Raw genomic sequence first — 22,483 nt, 5'->3', positions numbered from 1 at the left:
GTGGAGTACTACAGACTGATGTGATGCTTCACTGTGTACTGAATACTGTAATTTTGTTCCCTTTGAGTTATGTGGATCTGTTTACTTTGTGGGTGCTCCTCCACCCTTCAGGTCTTAACCCTTGGGGGTTCTCCTCCATGGTGCCATGGACCACATTCCTCTGCTTCTCTCAGCCCATCCCATGTGAGCTCTCCCTCTGGGAGCAGAAGCGTTGAAGATGTATGTACAAGGTACCAGCTACCAAAGTGTAAGAGATGCAATTGGTATGGCCATTGCAACCAGGATGCACACAAGCTGGAACTTCTCGCAAAAGCCTCTCAGCAGTGATGGACAGTGCGTAAGTCAACTTCACTGGGAGAAAGCATCTATGGAGCTCCCTGGGTCTCCTCTGCAGATGTCTTCTCTGGAAGCACCTAGCAGGCAGTTTTTTTGAGCTCTGGTTAGTTGAGTCTTTCAGGGAATTAAGTCCTGCTTTGAGAAATGGATTGCATTTTGTGTTTATCTGACAAAACAAAAAGGCTGAGTATATCCAACACGTCAAAGATAGAGGGTTTTCTTAGAAGAAATATGATTTAGGGAAAAAAAGGTTGGATGAATTGTTACTCTACTGACTGACATTATGTGATGCTAATGCTGTTGTGTGTGATTCCTCACAGTTCTGAGGTTCAGGTCACCTGTGTGGCCTGCAGTTCTTTACTGCTGGAGACATAGGAACAAATGTCCTCTAAATGCCCTCTCCTAAAATTACCTCCTGTCCAAGAAGATAAAGTGCAAATGTCAATATCAGCTTTCTGGTTGCTTAACAACATAAGGGCTTGAGATGAATTATGGTGGAGGGATCTGTAGATCTTTCTCAAAGGCAGAAGCTGTGATGCCAGAAGGGACATCTTTGGAAGACTCAAGAGCTTTTAAGGACAGACACTGTCACAGATTTCTGCTGTGGTATCAAGGGTAAGCTGCTCCCTGAAGCAATGTCTTAGCAGCAGGATGTAAATTAATATATTTCCTAAAATTCCAGATTAAGAGCTAAGGAGCAGCTTTAGATTGCCTCACTGGTAGTACCACATAACTGCTGATAAGGGTTAAAGAGTTGGGGACGGCCTTTTTTAATTAACAAAAAAAAAACCAACCAAACAAAAAGCTAGTCTCTATGTTTAGCCCTGCTTGCTCCTTTAGAGCTAACAAGTAACTAAGAGAGATGCACTGATTGACATTAAAATGGATTTCTTTCCCAGAGCTATGTATTTTGGGCCCTTTTCAGATATGGCTCTTACTAGCAGTTGGGACTTTTGCCAAAGCAACTGAAAAACTTGTGGAAAACAAAGCTGAGCAAGACTGACAGCTTTGATCTTGACAAGATATACTAGTTAATGGAGGAAGGTTTTGGAGAAAATCTCATGAGTATGTCTAGAGAAGATATTACTCTTAAGAGCTCTAGGAAAGACGTAGCTGTGTTGAACTGGGATCAGGTCAATGTATGCCTGTCAACATTGAGTTGCTCTGGAAGAAGGACTCCTCTGAAGAGGGAAGGATGTTCCCATCTATTTTGGACAGCCTTGATAGTGGTGTGCTGGCCAGAAGGGTAACAGCAGATCACTCTCTTGGGAGCAATCACAGACATATTTCTTGGTAGGATATTCACAGTCCCATGAGCATACTGCCTTGATGATGCCAAGAAATAATGCCAATGAAGTAAACCGGGTGTTCACAGAATCCTTTTCTACTACTGCATCGGAACACAACTGAAAAAGCAAAAAACGAGTGATTTCTGCACAACAGACTGGAGAGCAGCCTTCCTCTAGGCAATGTCAAAGGAGCAGAGACCATTTCTGGTAGTGAAGCAACATCCCAGCTTGGGGATGTCAGGAAGCAATTCATGTCCATAGCGAGGAAATACAGCTGAAGTCACTGCTGCTAGTTGTGTTGTCTGAGAGTTAGACATGCAGGGTCCATACATATACTGTGTAAAAGCAGTATTGGAAATGCTCTTACGAAAGTAAAAATTCACGAAAAACAATTAGAAAAACATATTTGGGCATTTCAGGATGCACTGCCATCCTGCAGAGGTAAAACAGGAATTGTAACTGGATATAAAGGAGCAAACTTGACTTTATATTGTGATTTTGAAACATGGGGAACAGTGTTGCTGACAAATTAATAGTCATTAAAAAGAAGCTTACCAGAAGAACCATAGTTTTGATTTATAAAACATTTACGTATCCTTTGGGTGTCCTGCTTTAGGCAGATATTTGCTAAATCCTGCTTTCCCCCACTGACTGTCAGTAACTTATACAGCCAATATGGCAAAAGGTGAGGGGGGCACAAAACCTTCTGCTTTTTCATAGCTGGTAAGAAAACTTTGGGATTGCAGATTTAGCCCTGGAGCTGTGCCTGCCACTGCTGCAGGAGGTGCCGGACCATGGGTGGAAAGAGCAAGGGGCTGCAATTAAACATGATTGCTAATGTCATTCTCTTGGTGATCCTGCGGGAGAGGCATGGAGGGAAAGGATTAAGTTGAAACAAGGAGGGGAGGCTGCAGAACAGAAGGGGCCAAGGTAATTTCTATCAGCTAATCCTGTTTGGTTTCTCTTTGTGGCAGGCTTTGTGGGTAAAGGACTCACAAAGACATCAAAGGAAGAGCTTTGCTCCAAAGGAAAATGAGTCGAGCCATTCCTCCGTGTCTCCTCCCAGTTAAACATAAACTAGGCGGTAACAGGGCTTTTCATGTAGGACACAGACACAGAAAAAAAGAAAAGACAGAAGAAGAGGTTAATGCAAAAGAAAAGGGAAATGGCATACAAATCCCACTTGCTTTCCCAAAAGAAGTAAGAATAAAGGAGGAAGAAAAAGGGCACATTTGAGAAAAGGGGTTAAAGTGGCAGTTCTTCACTGAAATGTGAAAAATAGATGTTAGCAGTTGCAAAAGAGAAAAATATTTAGTAGTCTGTGATCCTGCCCTGATCTCCTGCTGAGAAGGGCATTTCATTGCAATCATACTGTCCCCAGACTGCCTTCTCCTGTAGAAGACTGCCCGGAGACCAAATATGGCTGAAATGGCTCAACTTCTTCAAGCATCTTCAGAAGAAATAAAGCACATGCTGTTGCCACTTGACTGCAGTGTAATAGTGCCTGCAGCTCATAACATTCATGTAGAAGAAACTTATTGGCTGTGAAGGAGAAAATTAGGAAAACTTACACTTGGTATTATAGGAGGTGTCAGTGTCCCTTTTCGTAACCCTTCCCAGTTAAAGCCTTCAAACCATCTAGAAGGGAGAGAATAATGAAACAGTTACACAGTGAAAATCTCTCTGTAGCATAAATTGAAACTGCTTAAACAGTGTGTTTCATCTCCCACAGTTATCATCTTCAAATCGTCTAAATAACCTTAATAATTCTTCCTGTCAATTTTATATATGTTCTTTTTGGGGACTGAAAATGAAGCATGTGTAGCAACTAAGTGGTGATACCATGGCAAGTACAAATTACCAGTGCTCAGAAGAAAACTGTTCCTCACTGCAGATGTCCTGGTAGCTGTTCTTTTCTTTCTATAGAGTCGATCCATCCCATATGAGACCTCTAATGTCCTTTTTTGAGATTGGGAGCTAAGGGCATGCACAGGGATGTCCTCCGCCTGGTTTGGGCACTTCAGGTTTGCTCAAGACATGGCAGCTTAGGTGGGTGGATGAGCCCTGAGCTGAGTCTTCAACCCATTCACCCAAAATGTCCATCCAATCCACTTCTGTTGCTTTGGGTATGGGAGAAGGACCAGCATGGATGGATGAGAAGGTCTGCTTCTGTGATGGGTCTCTAACTTGTTCTTATCCTGCTTCAGCAGGAACTTGTAAAACATCACTTAATAACTCTGCCATCAGACCAGAAGTGATGATGAATTAACATTACAGATAGGGAAAAAGTGTGTTGGGCTTTGGAGAGGAAGGGAAATTGAGGAAAACCTTGGAAAGTGATTCTGCAAACCAAAAAGTCCAAGCAGGCAGTGGCTCAATTGGATTGCTTTCAAACGCTCTTTTGCATTAGACTAAAGCATAATGGTCAATATGCCATGCATTTTGCTCAGAGGCAAGGCTAGAATCTACACCAAACACTGGGGAAAAAAAGTCTGATGGAAATCCATACAGGGTCTAAAGCATACTAGAAGGCAAGTATTATTTTGCAGAAAATTAAAGTGTTTGAAATGCACGTTTTTGTGGGTTGGATCTGATGATTGGTGGAGGAGACACTTACTTGTGCTTTTGGATATCTTTCACTCCATTTTTCAAATTCCCTAACCTCTCTGATGGATTGTCCCTATAAAACAAATAACAAATTGGTTACTTTCTTAATCCTTCTGAACAACTAATTTCTTTGCAAACAAGATCAAGGTAATTATATTTCATGTGCTTACCTGCATAGTTTTTTAATTAAATTAGCAGCATTTTTGGCAATCTTCTTTGGAAATTCAATCATGTCTATTCCCCTTAGTATGATGTTATAGGTCTTCATGGGGTCTGGACCTGAGAAAGGGGGACTTCAGAGGGGAGAGGAAAATAGAGAAGATTAAAAGTTTGTCTTTAAAATAGCATTGAGGATTGATTTAAAAAAAAAAAAGACTCCAAAGCAAAAGAGTACCCTGCTGAAATGAGAAAGGGCAGATGACAACAAGCAATGCTTTGCTTTCTATAATCTTAACAATTTCTCAGCGAAGGAGCTCTGATACTGTCTGGATTTCAGTAATGTTGGCTGCAGGGAAGTATCAAAGAGTAAAGTTTTGCAGAGCAGCACATGCTAAACCTCTTCTTTCCATAATGGCCCATGTACCAACAGCATGAGGAACAAGGGTCTGAGTAACGTTTGCTGGCTTACAGTGATATGACACGCTTCCAGTGGTGATTAATTAGGTTTCCAACAGTTTGACAAAATAGTGCCTTAGGTCCATCCCTAAAGGATAAGCCAGGAGTGAGTGATGGGGGATGAGGTTAGGAAGTGCCAGGAAGCCTCTACTGCCAACATCAGCGCTAATATATACATCCAAAACCACGTAAGGGAAGGGATGGATATAGGGACTCAAGTCCCCATGGTCTATCTCCTCCTTTTCAGGCATGCAACTGCCCATCACTGCACATCCCCAGTTAAATTGAAAATCCTCTCTTTCACCACCATGTTCAGCTCACTTCGGCCCCAAACTAACTTTTTGGTGCAATTTTACAACATTTCCTAAAGAGCCTGCTCATGTCTTGCCCTTTGAGAGGTCTTCATTGAAGCTGTGATGTAAAGTGGAAAACTAATTCTTAGGTTCAGCAGCACAGTGCTGTGCCGCTACAAGCACACACCAGCTCTGAACCTTCCCCTTGCCTAATCAGGGTGACAATGGCAGAAATATTTGGATCTATTTTCAGCAGTGGTGCCGGCCCCGATGCCCATACCTGCCAGTCAGGAGTTCATACATTAAGATTCCCAGTGACCAGTAGTCTGCCGAAATGTCATGACCTTTGTTCAGGATGATCTCAGGGGCTACATACTCCGGGGTTCCACAAAAAGTCCATGTTTTCTTTCCAAATCCTATTTTCTTTGCAAAGCCAAAATCGACCTGCAGAAAGGAGCAGAGTACCCATCAGGGCAGAGCATGAGAGGGAATGTCAGCCATGTGCTCTGCTCCTCTTGAAGTGAAGCAAAGCAGAAAAGAGGTTTCCTCGTGGGAATATTCTCCTAACTAAAGCGTTGTGGGTCATTCCAGGACCAGGCAACCGCAGTGACCTCTTAACTGATTTATCCTTTGTAATATAAAAAGAAGAGTCTCATAAAGGAAGAAGAAAAATGCTGGCACCAAGAGTTTCTTGGGAGATGAAACTTTGTATCCCTAATTTTTGCTTTTGTGTTTTTGTTGTTGTTTTGTTTGTTTTAACTCCCAGCTTTAACCTGAGCAAGGAACTATTTAGGCTAAATACTGACCATTTTGGCAGCTACTGAAAAGCTCAGATTTCTCTCCCAGGCTAAAGAGCAATGCAGTACAACAAGTGTCCTCCCAGTTTGCTTGACACTGTTAGAATGTGCTGGTGGGATCACAAAACGCAGCATGTCCCTATAGCAGTGCCCTTATGGCACCAGCAAGTATGGAAAAATCAAATTATACTGGGAATTGAAGCTGTCCTTTTCAGTCCAGGCAAAGATCATATTAATAGGCTTACTGTATTTCTAGCTCTATCCCTCTGCCCTTCCCTGCCTCAGTGCTGTGATGGCCCAGAGCTGCGGTCTGTAGCAAACTCTGCTGTCTCTTCATGGCTGTGAGATGCTCCTACACCTGCACTGGTCAGGAGCAAAATGTCCTACATGGTCACAGTCCCACAAAGGATCTGGGACACTTTCTGTGCTGTCGTGGACATATTTGAGCAGAGATAAAAATGTCTAAAGAGCTGGGGGACAGTGATGGGACCAGAAGGCAGCCAGGTCCAGATCCTCCTGCAGCAGAGAGGACAGCCCTGCACCTAATGGCCTTCTATTAACCAAAAAAATTGCTGGAGCTCCCCAGCCTTATCAAATTCCTGTAGATGATAATTTCTGATGTAATTCATTAGGCTTTGTGTCACAGTGAAACACAGCGGCTGACACCAGGCAATAAAAGTCCATGATGATTATGGTCTGACTTACTGCTCCTAGCTGCTGATACCACTCCCAAGTTTCTCTTCCCAAAGGCAGGGAAGAGTCCTCAAGATAAGAAGCAGAGACCTTGGCCCCCTGTGACTCTCAGGGAGGGCATCAGCCCCTCCTGGATGCAGCTTTTTTTAGGGGTGTATTGCTTCCCATGGTTTCCCAAGTGCTCACATCCTCCAGCACCTCCTACCAAGGGAAGTCTTTCTTTTCTTTTCTGCTTCTCCATGGTATCACCTGGCCATTTGAGATGTATCTTACATTCAGGGCACCTCTGCATTCATTTTCAAGACAAAAAAGTAATTTGAGTGAATAATGCAAAACAGTGAAACTCATCAGGAACTCCCTAGTTTGAGGTCTTGTACATACTGCTGTCCTGATTCGAAGAGATGGCTCTCACAGGGGGACAGCACCAAGAAGGACTGTGACTTTCTGGGAAGACCAGTTTTAGGCAGAGCCTTATGCAATTTTCACAGAGAAGCTTGCACAGATTAGACAGGAGTGTTATCAGTGCTAAAACACAAGTGGCCCTCCTAAAGCAAGAAGCTGCATTGGCCACAGTTCAGCAACACCATCCAGAGCAATTAGTCCGAGTCATGAATAATATTTCCATTTTCCATTAAGAATGAATTTATAATTGCTTACACAAAGGACCTGACATAGAAACAATAGTGTACAAAATTTGTTTCACCTGTCATCTCTAAAGCCCACAGATGCAAGTCCTCCTGGTCTCCCACCAATACACCTATTTGCAAGTTAACTATTAATCTTTCAGTAGCTTCAAAACAGCTAGGTTGATGTCTCCTGGTGCTGTTTTCAAAAGTTTTCCACTTCAGGAACACAGATCTGAATTTTAAGCCAGAATTAGTGTTTCCCAGCTCAGTTGTACCCTGAGCCTCAGCCTGCTGGACGTTGGGAAAATATCCTGGTGGTGGGTGACAACATCCATGCCCTGATCTCATATCAGCATCTACTGATGGCAACCATCAGAGACAGGACCCTAAACTGGGAAGACTTTGCTTCTGACCCTCTGTGGCTAATCCCATGTTCTCCTCTATCCCTAACATCAGTTAGTTGCAGTGACTTTTTTGACAAAACAGATGTTGTAGGCACTCACCAGTTTGGCATAACCTCGATGATCCAGAATAAGGTTTTCTGGCTTGAGGTCCCTATAAATGATCCCTTTGGAATGCAAATAGGCAAAAGCTTCGACCACACATGCTGTGTAAAACCTGGTTGTCGAATCCTCAAATGAACCTCTACATAAAATGAGAGAGGGAAAGGGGATAAAGTGATTAGATTTCTTCCCTTATTTGACTTCACTCTACTGTTAAAATCTCTATACAGTTCAGTAGAATCACTCTTACAGCTGGAAAGTGCCTGTTGCTAAACTCACCTTTGGCCAAGCCATTATCCATCATATTTGAGAAGATGTGGCAGTTGAGTGAAATTCCTGCTGACTGGAAAAAAGGGGAAATATAACCCCCATTTTAAAGAAGAAAAAATGAAAGACCCAGGGAACTACAGGCCAGTCAGTCTCACCTTGGTGCCAAGCAAGATCATAGAGCATATCCTCCTGGAAACTATGTTAAGGCACATGGACAATAAGAGGGTGACTGGTGACAGCCAACATGGCTTCACTAAGGACAAATAATGTCTGATAAATTTGTGGCCTTCTATGATGGGATAAGGGAAGAGTGACTGATGTAATCTACCTGGACTTATGCAAGGCATTTGACACTACCCTGTGCATCCTTGTCTCTAAATTGGAGACAGATTTGACGGATGGGCCACACTGGAAGTTTTCAAGACCAGGCTGGATGGGTCTTTGAGCAACCTGGTCTAGTGGAAGGTGTCCCTGCCTATGGCAGGGGGTTGGAACTGGATGAGCTTTAAGGTCCCTTCCAATCCAAATTATTCTATGATTCTATGATTTGCATCTTTGAAATTAGCATCTTTGCCCTCAATCCACCTTCATACCAAACTTTCACATCTGAAATATTTTAGGTTTCATTTTATAGTTTCATCTTGTGGAATTAAAATTTACAAATCATTATCCTGTAAGCAAAAGGTGATTTTTTATCATAATCTTTGACTTTTGGGTGTAAAGCTATTTTGAGCTGTAGAGACCAAGAACTCCTGTACTAATATTCATAACCAAGACAAAAGGCAGAAAAATTACAGTTGCTAGGACTTGAAGTGTTAAATGCAAATTCAGCATAAACTGCACCATATCCCCCTGCCCACCAGGAGCTGGTGGTGGGAACTGGCTGAGCTCAGAAGCACATCTAAGCTAGGTGGCAGCAGAACCACAATTTAAAGCTGAGAGAATTAACAATGAAATTATCAGGCTCTGACCAAGACAGTGAAAAATACAAGCTGGCACTGCTAACTCTGCTACGCTTCTTGTTTTAATGGTCCAGAGATGGCATGCTGTTAGGAAAAGCAAGACTTGAAATAAAATCATTCTAGGTAATTAAAAAAAAAAAATTAATCTTTGATTTCCAGTCAGTCTTTTGGATGCACTTCTTTCACTTTCCAAATTTAATTAAATCGTGTTCCAATCATGAGCCTATTACATAGTTACAGGCAATTCACCACACCTTTTCCTGCCGCATGGGTGATGTATTATGTGCACATCCCCTATACACCTGTGCAACCCACTTGCCACCTACTCACACAGAACCAAAACCAATTGCTGCAAGGTCAAAACCTCCCCGGGCAGGAAATACCAGGACCACATTTAGTTGTGCATTACAATGTGGTATGTAATTACATGCTTTCCTATTTTTTTCCATGTCACTTCTGCATCCTGATGGTGTAGTGCTCCTTGCAGAGTGAGGACTTGATGCACGATCCTGTTTCCCACTTTGATCAGTGACCCTCATGTACTATGCGATATCTGAACTAAAAGCCTATGCAGAACTATTGATTTCCTCCTGCTCATTGCTGTCACAGCTGACTGTGTCATAAATATTAAGAAGTATTAATAGATATTATTTATGACAGTGCCTCCATGAAAGAGGTGGATGTTGCTATTCACAGTTATTGAGTTTGAGCAGCAGAGCAAACACAGAGATGAAAAAAGCAGGTCTTTCTTTGGGATGGGAAATTGTGATTTTTTAGATGACTTTGAAGAGGTCTGTATTTTTTACCCTGAAAATCACTTTTCCATTGATTTCATTCGTAACTGCAAAGTGTCACTGATGCCAGTGCTGCCTTAGGGCCTTGCTTTACAAAATCCAGAGTCTAAAATAGCCATTTAGGCAGCAATGCCTAAAAGTGTGCTGCTAGAAAGGCACTAACTCCGGGAGTGTGTCTTGCAGGAATGCAGCAAGACTGGCTTTGACATTGCACCTACTGAAATGCCTGGATGATTGCTCTCTGCCATCACCCATGGTACCCAAAGTCTTAGTTTCTCTTAAGACAGTCCCACGTTTCCCTATCAGGTGCCTGAGCCTCCCACCAGGCTTCCAAATGCAAGAAATGATAGCACGGGCACCAAGAACACAACTGTAATTTCTGTGGTTGCAAAAGGTTGTTGTTCTAGGTAATTCAAATTAATTTAAATAATTAATTATTCTGATTAAAATATGCTGCCTGCTATTTAGGGGTACCTGTTAGAGATGAAGACATAGAGAAAAGACAGTCAAAGACTTGTCATAGATGCAAATCATCACATGACTACCATCGCCTCTATCACTACCTTCTGTATTTTTTCAGAGATGCCATGACAAAGCAGCTCCAGATAAGTCCCTGCTTACATAAAGCGTTGTACATGTTGGATACAAACTAAGTCTGTCCTTATTCTTAGTTATAACTGGATTCACTTTGTGTCTAGTCAACCGCATAGGAACAAAAATAGCTCCTCACCTTTCTGGGATCTTAAATCAAACACACATAGCATGGTAAGATCCAGATCTTGACCATGAAAGATAAATATGTTTGGTTATCTAGAGGCATATAAGAAAATATTCCACTTTTTAGGACAATAGTTTCTTACAACTCACCTGTCCCTGAGAATTGTCCAAAGCTCTCCACCTAGACAGGCTTCCATCAGCATGTACAGGTATTTGCTGTCCTTGAATGTCCTGTAAAGCCTGTTGTTGACAAGCAGAATCATAAATAAATCCACTATACAAGTGAAGACACCAAGCATTCCTACTTCTCACAGACCATACACTTCATCCCAGGAAGCACCACAAGACTAAAGCTATCTTTCAGAGTTAGTGCTACGTTTAAGGAGATCATTTCAATGTCTCTTGTTGGGTAGGAAATACTTCAGTGGAAAAGGATGGGCATCTGAGCGGTGAAGTGTATTGTGGACCTCAGAAGAAGAGGTCATAACTACTCTGGGCGCTACATATAAAATTTGCCATTTCTAATAATATAACCTGACACTTGGCTCTCCAGATGTGGTTGTAAGTTTTCCTACTGCTTTTTATAACATCCATATCATCTTGTTCTTCACGCTACAAAGTCCAGCTGCAGATCAGCGGTCTTATTTCCATCTGATCATTTCAAAGGAGTGCTGCCCAATTTGTGATTCGTTACAGAACATAAACCCACTGATGTGGTAGAGTTTAAAGAGAACCTGCTGACACGCAGGTATCCGTTTGTGAAGTGCTCTTCCTCTTTCCCCCAGGGACTCAATATGGAGGAAAAATCTGCCTAAAGGGTAGATGGGCCAGGCTTTATGAACCTGTCTTCCTCAAGTGCAATCTAAAATGTGTGGCAAAATGCATGCTGTGTGTTTAATATGATTTATTAAACAAATGCAATTATAAAACTATGAAAACAAAAAAAAGGGAATTCAGTATTAGCTGGTTCACTTAATTTTAATGTCGAACTACTTCTGTACTTATTACATGAGTGGGTATACCAGTTTAAGTTGCCTACAGAAACAAGCCTGCTGTATGCGGACACTGGAAAGGTTCTTTGCAGCTGCACTGTTTAGAAATTCATTTTAAAAATCCAAGCTCCACAGCAGAAGGGGATGCTCAGGGATATGGTGCAATTGCTGCATTCATGGCAGTTACCAAGAGTTAAAAATTGAAGGGCCAATGCAACATGATATAAATCAAACAGGTGGTTTTGTGAATTCTAGCTCTTCCCAGCTAGTGATAAATCTAGTTATTAATATATGTTATTGAGCTGTGATAGACTAGGGAGAAAACACAGCAGGATATGTTCCTTTCTAAGGCATACAGTTAAATATTAAATTAAAGTACATAGCAAAACATCCTGGTAGCTACAGCTTGGCTCCGATACGCTCTCACATCACAATGCTAGACAACATTTATCTCCTGTCTGTGTTTGCATAGCATCCAGCACACAGCTTAGCAGCCCTTACCTACTCTATTCTTGCCACGTTTAAAAAAGCAAAGATCCCAGCAGCTGCAGCTGTGATGCAAGCAGGAGTTTGGGTACCGAATATGCTCAGGTAGATAATATGAATATTGTCTACCTGAGAAATATTTTGCTTGCTGCCACAATAAAATTTAGAGTAGAAAGCCAAAACAAAACAGTATTTCAGACTTTTCTTATTCTAGTATTACCTATGTGACACTTAAAACCAGAGTTATAACGTGCTTCTTGGAAACAGGTGGAACAAACCTGCTGACCATTTCATATGGTCAAAATTTCTGAGTTAAAAAAAAATCTTATTTCTTGCCAGTTGGATAAAACATGATTCATCTTAGTAAATATTTAATCCAGATTAATGTTTACAAAAAACATACATATTCAAGAATCCAAAATGTGATCAACTAAATACGTTTAGTTCAAATGCTACTGAAATATGGCACTTTCTCTAGTTAAGGTAGCCCTGCTGAAAAATTGCTTTCCAGAAAATTCTATGTGCATCAAATTTGGCCTAAAACATGCATAACAAAAAAATATTGTTTATCAACTGTAATGGAAGCATAAATTTTATACATGATGAAATCACGCTATTTCAGCAAATCAAGCAGTCTTCAGTTTGAAATGTCACAATATTTGAATTCATTTTTTTATTTGTTATTATTCAATGAAATATTTGCAGATCCAATGCAGGCACCCCCTGCTCAACACTTGTTCGGCCCTTTACCAAACCCAGATAATTTTGGTCTTGAGATTCTTAGTTTATCTAAAAGTAAATTTTATTTAGTAGTACTTGGCCTTTCCTGCTTCTTTTGTCCGGTTTAATGCATTTTAGTAAGCAAACTGAACTATTCTTCAAAGATTTTTAATGAACCGTTTCATAATAAATTAAGACAACAGAGTTATTTGAGATTTTTTTTTCCCCCATTCTGTTATCCCAGAGATCGTGTCCTTGCTCCAAGGCCATTTTGAAACCACCTTTCACCCAGCATTTTGAAATACAATTAATCTGAAACGATAATATTTCTACCTGCAGCACCCAGAAAAATATTATCCCAGCTGATCCAAGAAAGGGTATAAGCAGGTTATGAATGATTTTAGAATAGTAACTATAAGACAACTTAAAATCCCCACGAATGTGCAAAAAGAGAAGCGAGGGGGAAAAGCAGACATGGAATTTGACAAACCAGGTATTCTCTAGCTACAGCACATGGAACAGCAAAAGGGTGAACTTTATGACTTAGAAAGTCCGTTCCAGTGCAGGATTTACATGGGGTATTAAAAATAGTTAAGGCAAGCTTGTTACTGTAAAGGATGGGAATTGCATGATATGGAAGGAAAAGACATACATATAACATTCTTTTTTCACTTGCCTGCTGAAAGAATAAAAAGTGGGAATGAAGAAGTATTTATTTCATTAGCTATGAATATCAGTGGCTCCATTAAGAAACGTTTACAGACTTGGTTTTTATTTAGGAGGGGATATTTCTGGAAATGATGTCAAAATGTCCCTCTGCTTGGCTAGCCCCACACTTCATCTCTCTTTATATCCCCCATCACAAGACGGTGCAGGCTTCAGAAGATAAATCTATAGGCTGAAATAGCTCACAAGATATATTTGGCTCTAGCCTAAGTAACAGGGGCATGTTTGTGAATTGAATATTACAGAGTGAAGGAAACTGCAGTTGGGTAGGGTACTGGGCTGCAGTTGTCATCCATGAATCAGAGGCAAAGCTGTGAGCTCTGGGGGAATCCCAGGGATCAGCCCAGGAAGGAAACACCCCCTTAGAGACCGATGAGTGGCTGTCCCAGCCACATGCTTGCCTTTGCATTTATCACAGGGGTTTGGTTTCGCCCCTAGGTTAGTATGTCTCTCCGTAGCAATTTTTGGGGGCAGGGTTGCTCTCTGGCAAAAGGCAAGTGTTTCAGGCATCTCTTTGAGGGTGGGACTAAGCACCCTTGGCTTAAATGAGAGACTGGCCTTTTAGGCACCTCCAGCTGGGTGAAATGCATTGCTCTGCCAGAGTTTCATACCACTCATTGTCCTTATCCTCATCTAAAACATATAAAGAACAATCTCTGTTTCCTGTTGACAGATACTCACAATCCTTGAAGAGTCAGGCAACTTTGCTATTAGGATTAAAACAAAAATGCCTGGAACCTGGTTTTATTGACTGAAGAATTGTCTCTGCTTAGGTTTGGTGGAGTGATACGGCTTTCGTGCATTTACCCATGATGAGTCAAGGGATGCTGAGCTAGATTTATCTAATCCACCCTAGAGAGAAGTGCTGGCTACAACTTTTTATTCACATGGCAGCACATGATCTCAAAAAATTAAACCCTACCTTCCAGCTTCCTTTTGTGGGAAGAAAAATTCAGAAATTAAGAATAAAAAGGAAAATTAACCTTGAGCAGAGTCAATACCAAGTCATGGTGCATATATCTACATGGAGAATCGCCCACCAGAATCAGCAAGCTCTGCCCAGGTTGCTGGGAGGTGTGCTTGCTCCAGGAGCCACAAAGCCATGTAAGCAAGGCACGGGGCCAACACAAATCAGTTAAGACATGAGTTAAGTTTAGGCTTGGGTGAATAGCCCCCATGGGCAGAGTAATCTCACGTTTGCCTGGAACAGACTTTATTCTACACACTGTATTTGCAGTCCCTTGCAGGAAAGCTACAGCTAAAGGGTTTTTGTTGTGATGGATGTATTATTCCTATGTGCTTTTATGAAATCCTGAGATCAGCTGTGCTTCATTCCCTTGTGGCAGCACGTAAAGCAGAGGGATGGTACCTCACAATGAAGTCCGAGTGTGCGCTCTGCATGATCTGCTTCTCTGAGCGGATGTGCTCCTGCTGCCTCGTGTCCACAATGTGACGTTTCTTCAGTATTTTCATGGCAAACGTTTTTGATTCTTCACTTTTCAACTGGACCTTGGGTAAAGCAGGCAAAGACATTGGTTAGAAGCAAGGCAAATCCCTCTGCCAAACTGTGACAGTCCAACTGCATGGGAATGCAGTAATCCCACCACACTACCTTCAAATAATTCCTCTCACTTCTTCTGCCGTCAGCTTCACTTCAGTATGAAACAGATTTCTGAATACCTGGCCTATTGCTAAAATGAAAAGCTATTTCTAAAACTCCATGTGTTTAGGGAAAACCCAGCCATCAGCATTACTCACAAGTCAGATGAAGTTGCTACCTAACATACAACTTTCACAAAGCCTTTTTCTATAGCTAGTAACAAATGCACAGGCTCTGGCAAGGAAATGCAGTTCTTGGATGTTTGTAGAGGATGAGCATAGCTGGCTTTTCAACAGCACTGCTCGGTCATGTCTATACTTTCAACCTTAAGCCTCAGCAACCTATTTTTAGCCTTATTTCCCAAAATAAGGTTGAAGGAAGTTGTTTGCTTGCTTGCCAGGGTAACACTGGTAACTTTCGAACCCTAAGCTGTCCCAGCCCACCCTGAGGGACTGGTACCCATCCCAAAGAGAGCTGGAAGGCAACCATCCTTTCCATTTTGGCCTTACCATCTTAGTTGCCACCAAATGAGAGAGGAACCTTGCCATGGACCTACCAGGCCTATTAGCTTGTTAAATTGCCTCAGCAGCTGTTCACAATAACATTGCCAGTTAAATGCTTTGCCTCTTTATAGTAAGAGATGCTGTTTGGCAACTTCTATTTTGGTTTTCTTTTAGGAATTTGGCTTCTGCCAGCAGACAAGTGGCTTGTCTGTTGTCAAGCCCCACCATAAATCCAGCTTGCCTTTTAGGTTAGGAGACAACAGTCATGCAATCACAATTTATTTAATATAATATCTATTTTTCTATTTTTTTGGTAACAAAAATATGGACTGATATGAGACATGGCATCTTCCATGTTTTTCCCAGGCTGCATACCATAACCTTACATAGTTTCCTCTGCACCTGCTTTGTTCATGTAATGGTCCAGGTCCCAAGGAAAATGCAAAGAAGGATTGTATCCTCACTATCCCATCTTTGTCAGAAATCAGACTGGTATTCTGATGTCCACAAAGACACAGCTTAAGGAAATCAAACTCCAAAGGCTGATTCCCAGCTAGCAAAGAGATTTCCAAAAACACCACAAGTGATACAAAAATAAACATTAATACATGAGAGTCTATGGCCAAAGTTTTCATCATTAAGTTCTTCAATACATATACATGTTTGCATGTATTTTTCTGTTTTAAAACTACTTGGGGTTTTGGTCTTCAGATTTGTGGCTTCTTATTTCCCCTGCAGCGACAAGCATTTCCAAGACCACATGAAGCTTTTCTTTTTCCAAAGGTGCTGTTTTGTATTTCACACAGAGACTCATAATTATCATCTTTGCATGAAGCCGGTGTTCGCCATTTAATCTTCACGGAGACAGGGTGCAAAAACTTAAACAATCCACATAAAATAAAGAGAAACATTTTTCCTCATCTATGCACTAGAGCTGCAAGTTATTTATCAAACTGGTGCTACACGATGCTGCCTTTGCTATGCAGCTTGACCACATCTCAAAGCAGAAAGGAATTTTGCATTTATGGCAAACTGAAAGTGAATAAAATCATTTTGGGCTTAGGATCAGTGTTTGGTTGTTTTTTTTTTTTTTTCCTTTCTGAATAAATGGCACATGGGCTTCAGTTCAACTGTTTGAACTAAATTATTTAGTAGTACTCTCCCTAAATCAAAACAGGCTGTTTCAGGGAAGTAGGAAGAGGAGTGAGGTGGCACACATGGAATGAAGACATGATGAAAGTTAAGGGAAAATCTGGGCTGAGCAAAATCTTTCAAAGTTTGCAAAAAAAAAAAAAAAAGAAAAGAAAAAAAAAGAAGATTAAGGTTTAGCATGACCAAGCACATCTGGAGAATTTACACCTCTTGCTTTTGATGGTAATCCAGATTGCCTGGTCTCCCATCAGACTAATGGACAAGCAATCAGCTGCCACACAAATTATTTCAAATATAAGTCTGTGCAAAACTTTGTTAGGTATTACATATCAGACTTGTTTTCTCTCCATCTGTGTTTTTAAGGTCAGGCTGTCCACTGACAAATCATAATGAACAGTGGAACCAAGAAAGTAGCTCCAGTAGCAAATTTATCAGTCAATTTGAAAATGAAACATTAAAAAAATAAAAAAAGTATTTAGCACTCTAAACTTACTTCAAACATTTCCTGATGTTAATCTGTACCAGACATCAGTGTTAAAAATAAACACAACAACCTGGTGGAGGCTCAGATGAACAAATTCCAATATTACAGAATAAAGGGTATTATGAATAAATCCTGGTGTGCCTCTTTATGGTATTATCACTTTAACACTATGGATTCTGACTACCTAATTTTTTGTGTCTTTCATTAAAGAGGATATTATTTTAGTAATTTTTTTCAGTTTGTTTTTTTTTTTCAGGTATACGTACTTACACAGCTTCAAAAAGGAAATTACTATGAGGAAGCATAAGGCAGTGGTTTTATTAGGTGTTTGATGGTGTCATCAGTGCCACAAATGTTTCAATATAGAACAATCAGGTGGCTACAATTAGCTAATGCAAGACTTTGACCTAATGCCACAGGAGAATTTAGATCCATTTTCCATTCCCACTCCTGTCATGCTTCATAAGGCAGAAGACATGTGATAGTTTGGGAGCGTGGGGTCACTAATTTGCATTAAATGTGCTGATACACCAAAATAAGCTGCTGAGGTACAAAGTCTGAAGTTTTGGACTGCCTGGTTGTCCACCTGGAAGATGAACCCTACAGACTTCTGCTTCGTCAACATGCCTGAATCCTCTCCTGCTAAATGAGGTGACTGTGAGAACTACTTTTATGATGCAAATCTGGGGGGCCCCAGATAATTCATATTATTCTTGCAAAGAGCAAGTTTTAATATTAAGCTCCTGATAGTTCACAGAAAAAAAACACCAAAACCCTCATGTTTAATACCAATCTCATTTCAAAAGTAGGAAAATATATCTAAGAGTCACCTGGATATTTAACATAAAAAACCAAACCGGATTAACGTTGAGAAGATGAGAAGGGCTGCGAAGAACACCCTGCCTTTCAATTATAATGAGAAAAAAGGCTCAGAGAGCCACAGAAGCCATAAGGATTTTGACTCTTGGCTCAAAGGTAGGGATATTCTGGGCAGAAAGCTCAGCCTCCCCCAAAAAAACACTACAAAATCTCCCAAACAGTTCAGAAAAGGAAAAAGGTTGCAGCTTTCCTTGGTGGCAGTTTGCAAAGGAGTTTTCCATGCAGCAAAGCTCACGAGATTAGCGTTCACTCACTTTGAAGCAACATCTTGTATTTCAAAGACCCCAGGACTATTGATTCAGTGGAGACCTGCTGAGCCTTGGGTTTCAATCCCTCTTCTTCAAGAGCAGGCTGGGCCACCAAGAGGTTCAACACAGGGTAACCACCAGCTTCCACCTCTCTCAACCTTTTTTTTTGCAAGTTAAAAGAATTTCTGGTCCCTTCCCTCCTCACTTTTTTCACTCCTTTGCCTGCATTGACCTGACCCAGTCGTTGCCTTTTCATCAGTGTAAAAATCTCCCAAATTATCTCTCTCTGAGAGATATCTCTCTTGGAGAGATAATTTCTCTTGGAGATAATTTCACTGATTGTAAGAGCAAACATCAAGGCCACTGGAATGTTGACATAGAACAGTAATATTAAAGTCAGGTATCTGCTGAATACAGGCAGGGAAAAATTAGAAAGAACATTTATAGCACTGAATATACTCCATCCCTTTCTCTCCACCTACATACAGGTTTCAGTTTTCGATTTTATGTCCATCTCATCACTGAGCTCTGGCACATGGGCCATGGTTGCAATTCTGCCTGGATCGCAAAAGACAAAGCAGGCTGAACAGCAAATCTACACCAAGAGCAGTCTCATACCATCCATTCCAGTGCAATAATCACCCAAAGAGTGAATTCTGGTAAGGCTGTAGTTACTACTGATGCTCTCCTGGTCAGACTCCCTCCTGGTGAATCTCCTTGAGCTCTTTCCCTCACTGTTACAAATTAACTTCTGGGGGAGGATATAACCCGTTTCAGTTGTGGAACAGGAATACATTTTCTCTCCAAAAAAAACAGAAAAAAAGCAATAGGGAGCACAGTTAAATAAAATACAAACACCACCTTAAAAAGGTGATGTACAAAGCCAGAGAGGTAAGAGGTAAAATTAATTAGAACAGGTGATTCTGCAGGATTATGACCCAAGGAATAAACTGCATCCAGTGAAAAAACAACAGGAGAAATTTTGTTTGTAAGCAAATAAGCCATTTGTAGAAACAAAGTAGAATGAGAAATAGTTGTGCTCATTTTGCACAGATACGTATTTGCATAAAGATATAAAATACATATAAACATATATTGCATATGTTGATATGCATATCAATTAGAAATAGAAATGTAATATAAATATAGTTGCATTTTGAAAAATATTCTGGTCCAAGCACCGTGGTGACGTGATATCACAGTCACATTTGGAGCCGTGGCTGCATCTTCAACCATCAGGTTTTAACTGGACAGCATTACATTGGAAGAACCATACTTCTCCATCTTTAACACCTTCCTATTGCATGAGCTTGCCTCATGAAGAAGCAGCTATTCCTTTCCTCCACATGTGACATCCATCCAGCCCTCTGAAGCAAAGAAGATCCACAACACAAGGGTGGACAGGAGTTAAAGCAAGCAACTTTCTTCTATGCTAGCCCCATGGCTGCCCTCTCCCTCCCTTGTGGTTGTGTAGGAAGCACCATTCACTCAGATTCATAGCCTTTGGCTGTTTTCAGTGTGGTGCCCCATTTCCATGTCACCAGGTGGTTTTGTTTTTTGGCAGCCTGAGTCATTGTGACAAAGCTACTCCTGAGCAAACCCAAACAGGTGAGTCACTATCTGAAAATACATTTCAGAAATTCCGTTAAAGAGGACACAACAACAAAATGCAAATACAAGGGAGAACAGAAAGACAAAAGGAGAGGAGAAGGAGAGATGGAGAGAAGAAGAAGGAGGACAAGAGAAAGAGAAGAGATCCAGCTTCCCTTGCTCTTCAAAGTCCTTGTTTTGTCAGACCTCAGCTGGCTTCTCCTTATGGCTCCCCATGCTTATATGAAAATGTTGGAACCATTCCAAAAGCTTTGCTTTGCTTTATGGTGTATAAACTTCTGCAACTTACAAAACACACAGCGCACTCAAGGCCTGATTTTTATTTCTTTTCCCACAGCTGTAATTCATGTACGTAGAAATATGGTTCTACACCTTAGTGCTTTCTCAGACTTTTTTGGAAAATGGATATTGATGAGACAAAATCCAGAACTTGATGGAAAAAAGAGTAAATGGCTCTATCTGTATGTTTCTTATCCTTCCTCTCTCTGCCTGTCTTTACTATAAATCATGTATGTGTATTATATATAGTCTGCAGTGTGAGCAATTTCCATGCAACTCCAGTGACAGCTGAACTGACACAATGCAAGCTGACCTTGAGAAACTGTAAAAACTAATACATTTTTACCAGAATGTAGAACAATACCCCACAGAAGGATTAAGTTCAGTGAAGATTAGTGAGGTGCCTGAACCTTGCCATACCTAGCTTGAGGATATGCTATTTTAACTGCATCTGTCTCATTCATGGCCAGTCTTCTATTCCTGCATGATTTTCCTCTAGAAGACAGCAAAGAACTTCTGATTTTCTGAATTCCCATTCAGAAGTTATGCCTGTGAGTTACAGGTCTTGCATGGCTGTGGGTTTTCCAAGAAGCCCTATGATTGTGTTTTTTTACCCAGAGAGCTACTACAAATAATATCTGGAACCATGGTAATCTGTGTAGACCCCTAAAGCCATGAAGGAGCAACAGACCCAAGGGCACAAAAGCAGAGCTTAACATTATTTATATTTGTATTTGTATTTATATTTGAATTCATATTTATATTTTTAGTTTATCCTTCATTCATTTTGGCCAATGCAGTGTTTGCCATTCAAAAATCTCCAGATTTCTTTCACTTATGTAATGGAAGTGCTTGAACAAACATGAACTTTCACAGCGTCTGGACACTGTGCTCACGAAAACCTTAGTCAGGAGCTTTTTCTGCTGATCTTCAACGGCAGCTGGCCAGGCTCCCAGCTGAATGGGAACACACAGGGAGAAGAGTTTATGCAAGTAAAAAATATTTTGTTTACTCTGGAGATGTGGCTTTTTCCTAAACACACAGCAACAGTGAGCTTTTAGGAGCTGGACAGAAGCTTTTCTTGAACCCGTGTCCACAACTCACAGATCAGTTACTTGTTGTTTGTGTCTCCTGTTGAACTTCCCTTGTGGGCACAGTGATACCTTTGTAATGACAGAGATGCTTTTAGAGAGGGCTTTTGCTATCTGTGTATTTTGCTATATGTGTATTATTCAGATATAATGGAGCCAGAAATCTGTGTTATGAAATGCAAATATCTTCATATCATGTTAAATAATAACTGGTTCAACTGTAGCTCTTGGGAACTGAAGTGCAAATGCTTTTGCTTGCTGGGTATGTCCAAGGCCCTTCATTTTCTGATGTTGCCCAGCTAGATGCATTTGAACCAACAAAAATAGCAGCAGCTGTTGCTGAGTGTAGCACTTGCAAGCTGAGCTCGTCTAATCCCAACAGCTGAACTGCTGCACGAACAAAGCAGAAACTTCTACCCACCCCCAGCAAAATAGTACAGCATGCTTTGTATTTATGCTCTTCCAGGATGAAGCAGATTTCCTTATATTAATATTATTTGCCTTCCAACTTGTTTTCTTGTCAGCATTTCTTTTTATTAGGCAAGTGAGGGAATAGCTTAAGGCCAGATTCAGCCGCTCTCCTGACCTAAGGTTTAGGGGAAAAAATTGTAGTCTGCATATCCAAATTATAAGCAGGCTACATGGTGCTTCTCACTCTTATCCTTTCTACCTCATGCTCAACATCACCTTAGTTTTGGGTTAGCTGTCTGCTGTGTGTGAATAGGCATGGTGATTGGACCGGGTTAGACTGTAAAAAATAAGTCAAGGCTTAAAAAAAAAGACCTTAAGATGGAAAGAAAACTCATGAAGCAGTTGACGTCATCTACCTGACAAAAGTGTTTGACACTGTCCTGCATGACATCCTTGTCTCTATACTGGAGAGACATCAATTTGATGATGGACCTCTCTGTGGATAAAGAATTGCCTGGATGGCCGCATGCAGTGTTGTGGTCAATGGCTCAATGTCTGGCTGGAGACCAGTAACGAGTGGTGTCCCTCAGGGACCAGTGTTGGGACCGGTCTTGTTCAACATCTTTGTTGGTAACATGGACAGTGAGATTGAGTGCGCCCTCAGCAAGTTTGCCGATGACACCAAGCTGTGTGGTTTGGTTGATACCCTGGAGGGAAGGAATGCCATCCAGAGGGACCTTGACACGCTTGTGAGGTGGGCTGATGCCAGCCTCATGAAGTTTAACCATGCCAAGTGCAA

General features: G+C 41.1%; 1 protein-coding gene across 6 annotated transcripts in view; it reads right to left on the bottom strand.

Annotated features, from left to right (window-relative positions):
* Nucleotides 1–22,483, bottom strand: part of PRKG1 (protein kinase cGMP-dependent 1) — a 492,239-nt gene that overhangs the window by 5,404 nt on the left and 464,352 nt on the right. For all 6 annotated transcript variants that reach the window (XM_062637910.1, XM_062637908.1, XM_062637911.1 and 3 more), the window contains exons 11-17: nt 14,796–14,935; nt 10,653–10,742; nt 7,760–7,901; nt 5,421–5,584; nt 4,403–4,525; nt 4,243–4,305; nt 3,197–3,263 (exon numbers count right to left, since the gene is read on the bottom strand). In XM_062637910.1, coding sequence (XP_062493894.1) covers nt 3,197–3,263; nt 4,243–4,305; nt 4,403–4,525; nt 5,421–5,584; nt 7,760–7,901; nt 10,653–10,742; nt 14,796–14,935 — 789 coding nt within the window. The remainder of the gene's footprint in view (nt 1–3,196; nt 3,264–4,242; nt 4,306–4,402; nt 4,526–5,420; nt 5,585–7,759; nt 7,902–10,652; nt 10,743–14,795; nt 14,936–22,483) is intronic.

This window comes from Pezoporus occidentalis, unplaced genomic scaffold (genome assembly GCF_034315485.1).
Source record: "Pezoporus occidentalis ecotype Australia unplaced genomic scaffold, CSIRO_AGI_Poc_V1 ctg54, whole genome shotgun sequence".
In the NCBI taxonomy this organism is placed as follows: domain Eukaryota; kingdom Metazoa; phylum Chordata; class Aves; order Psittaciformes; family Psittacidae; genus Pezoporus; species Pezoporus occidentalis.
This window is presented reverse-complemented; position numbering and strand designations above follow the sequence as displayed.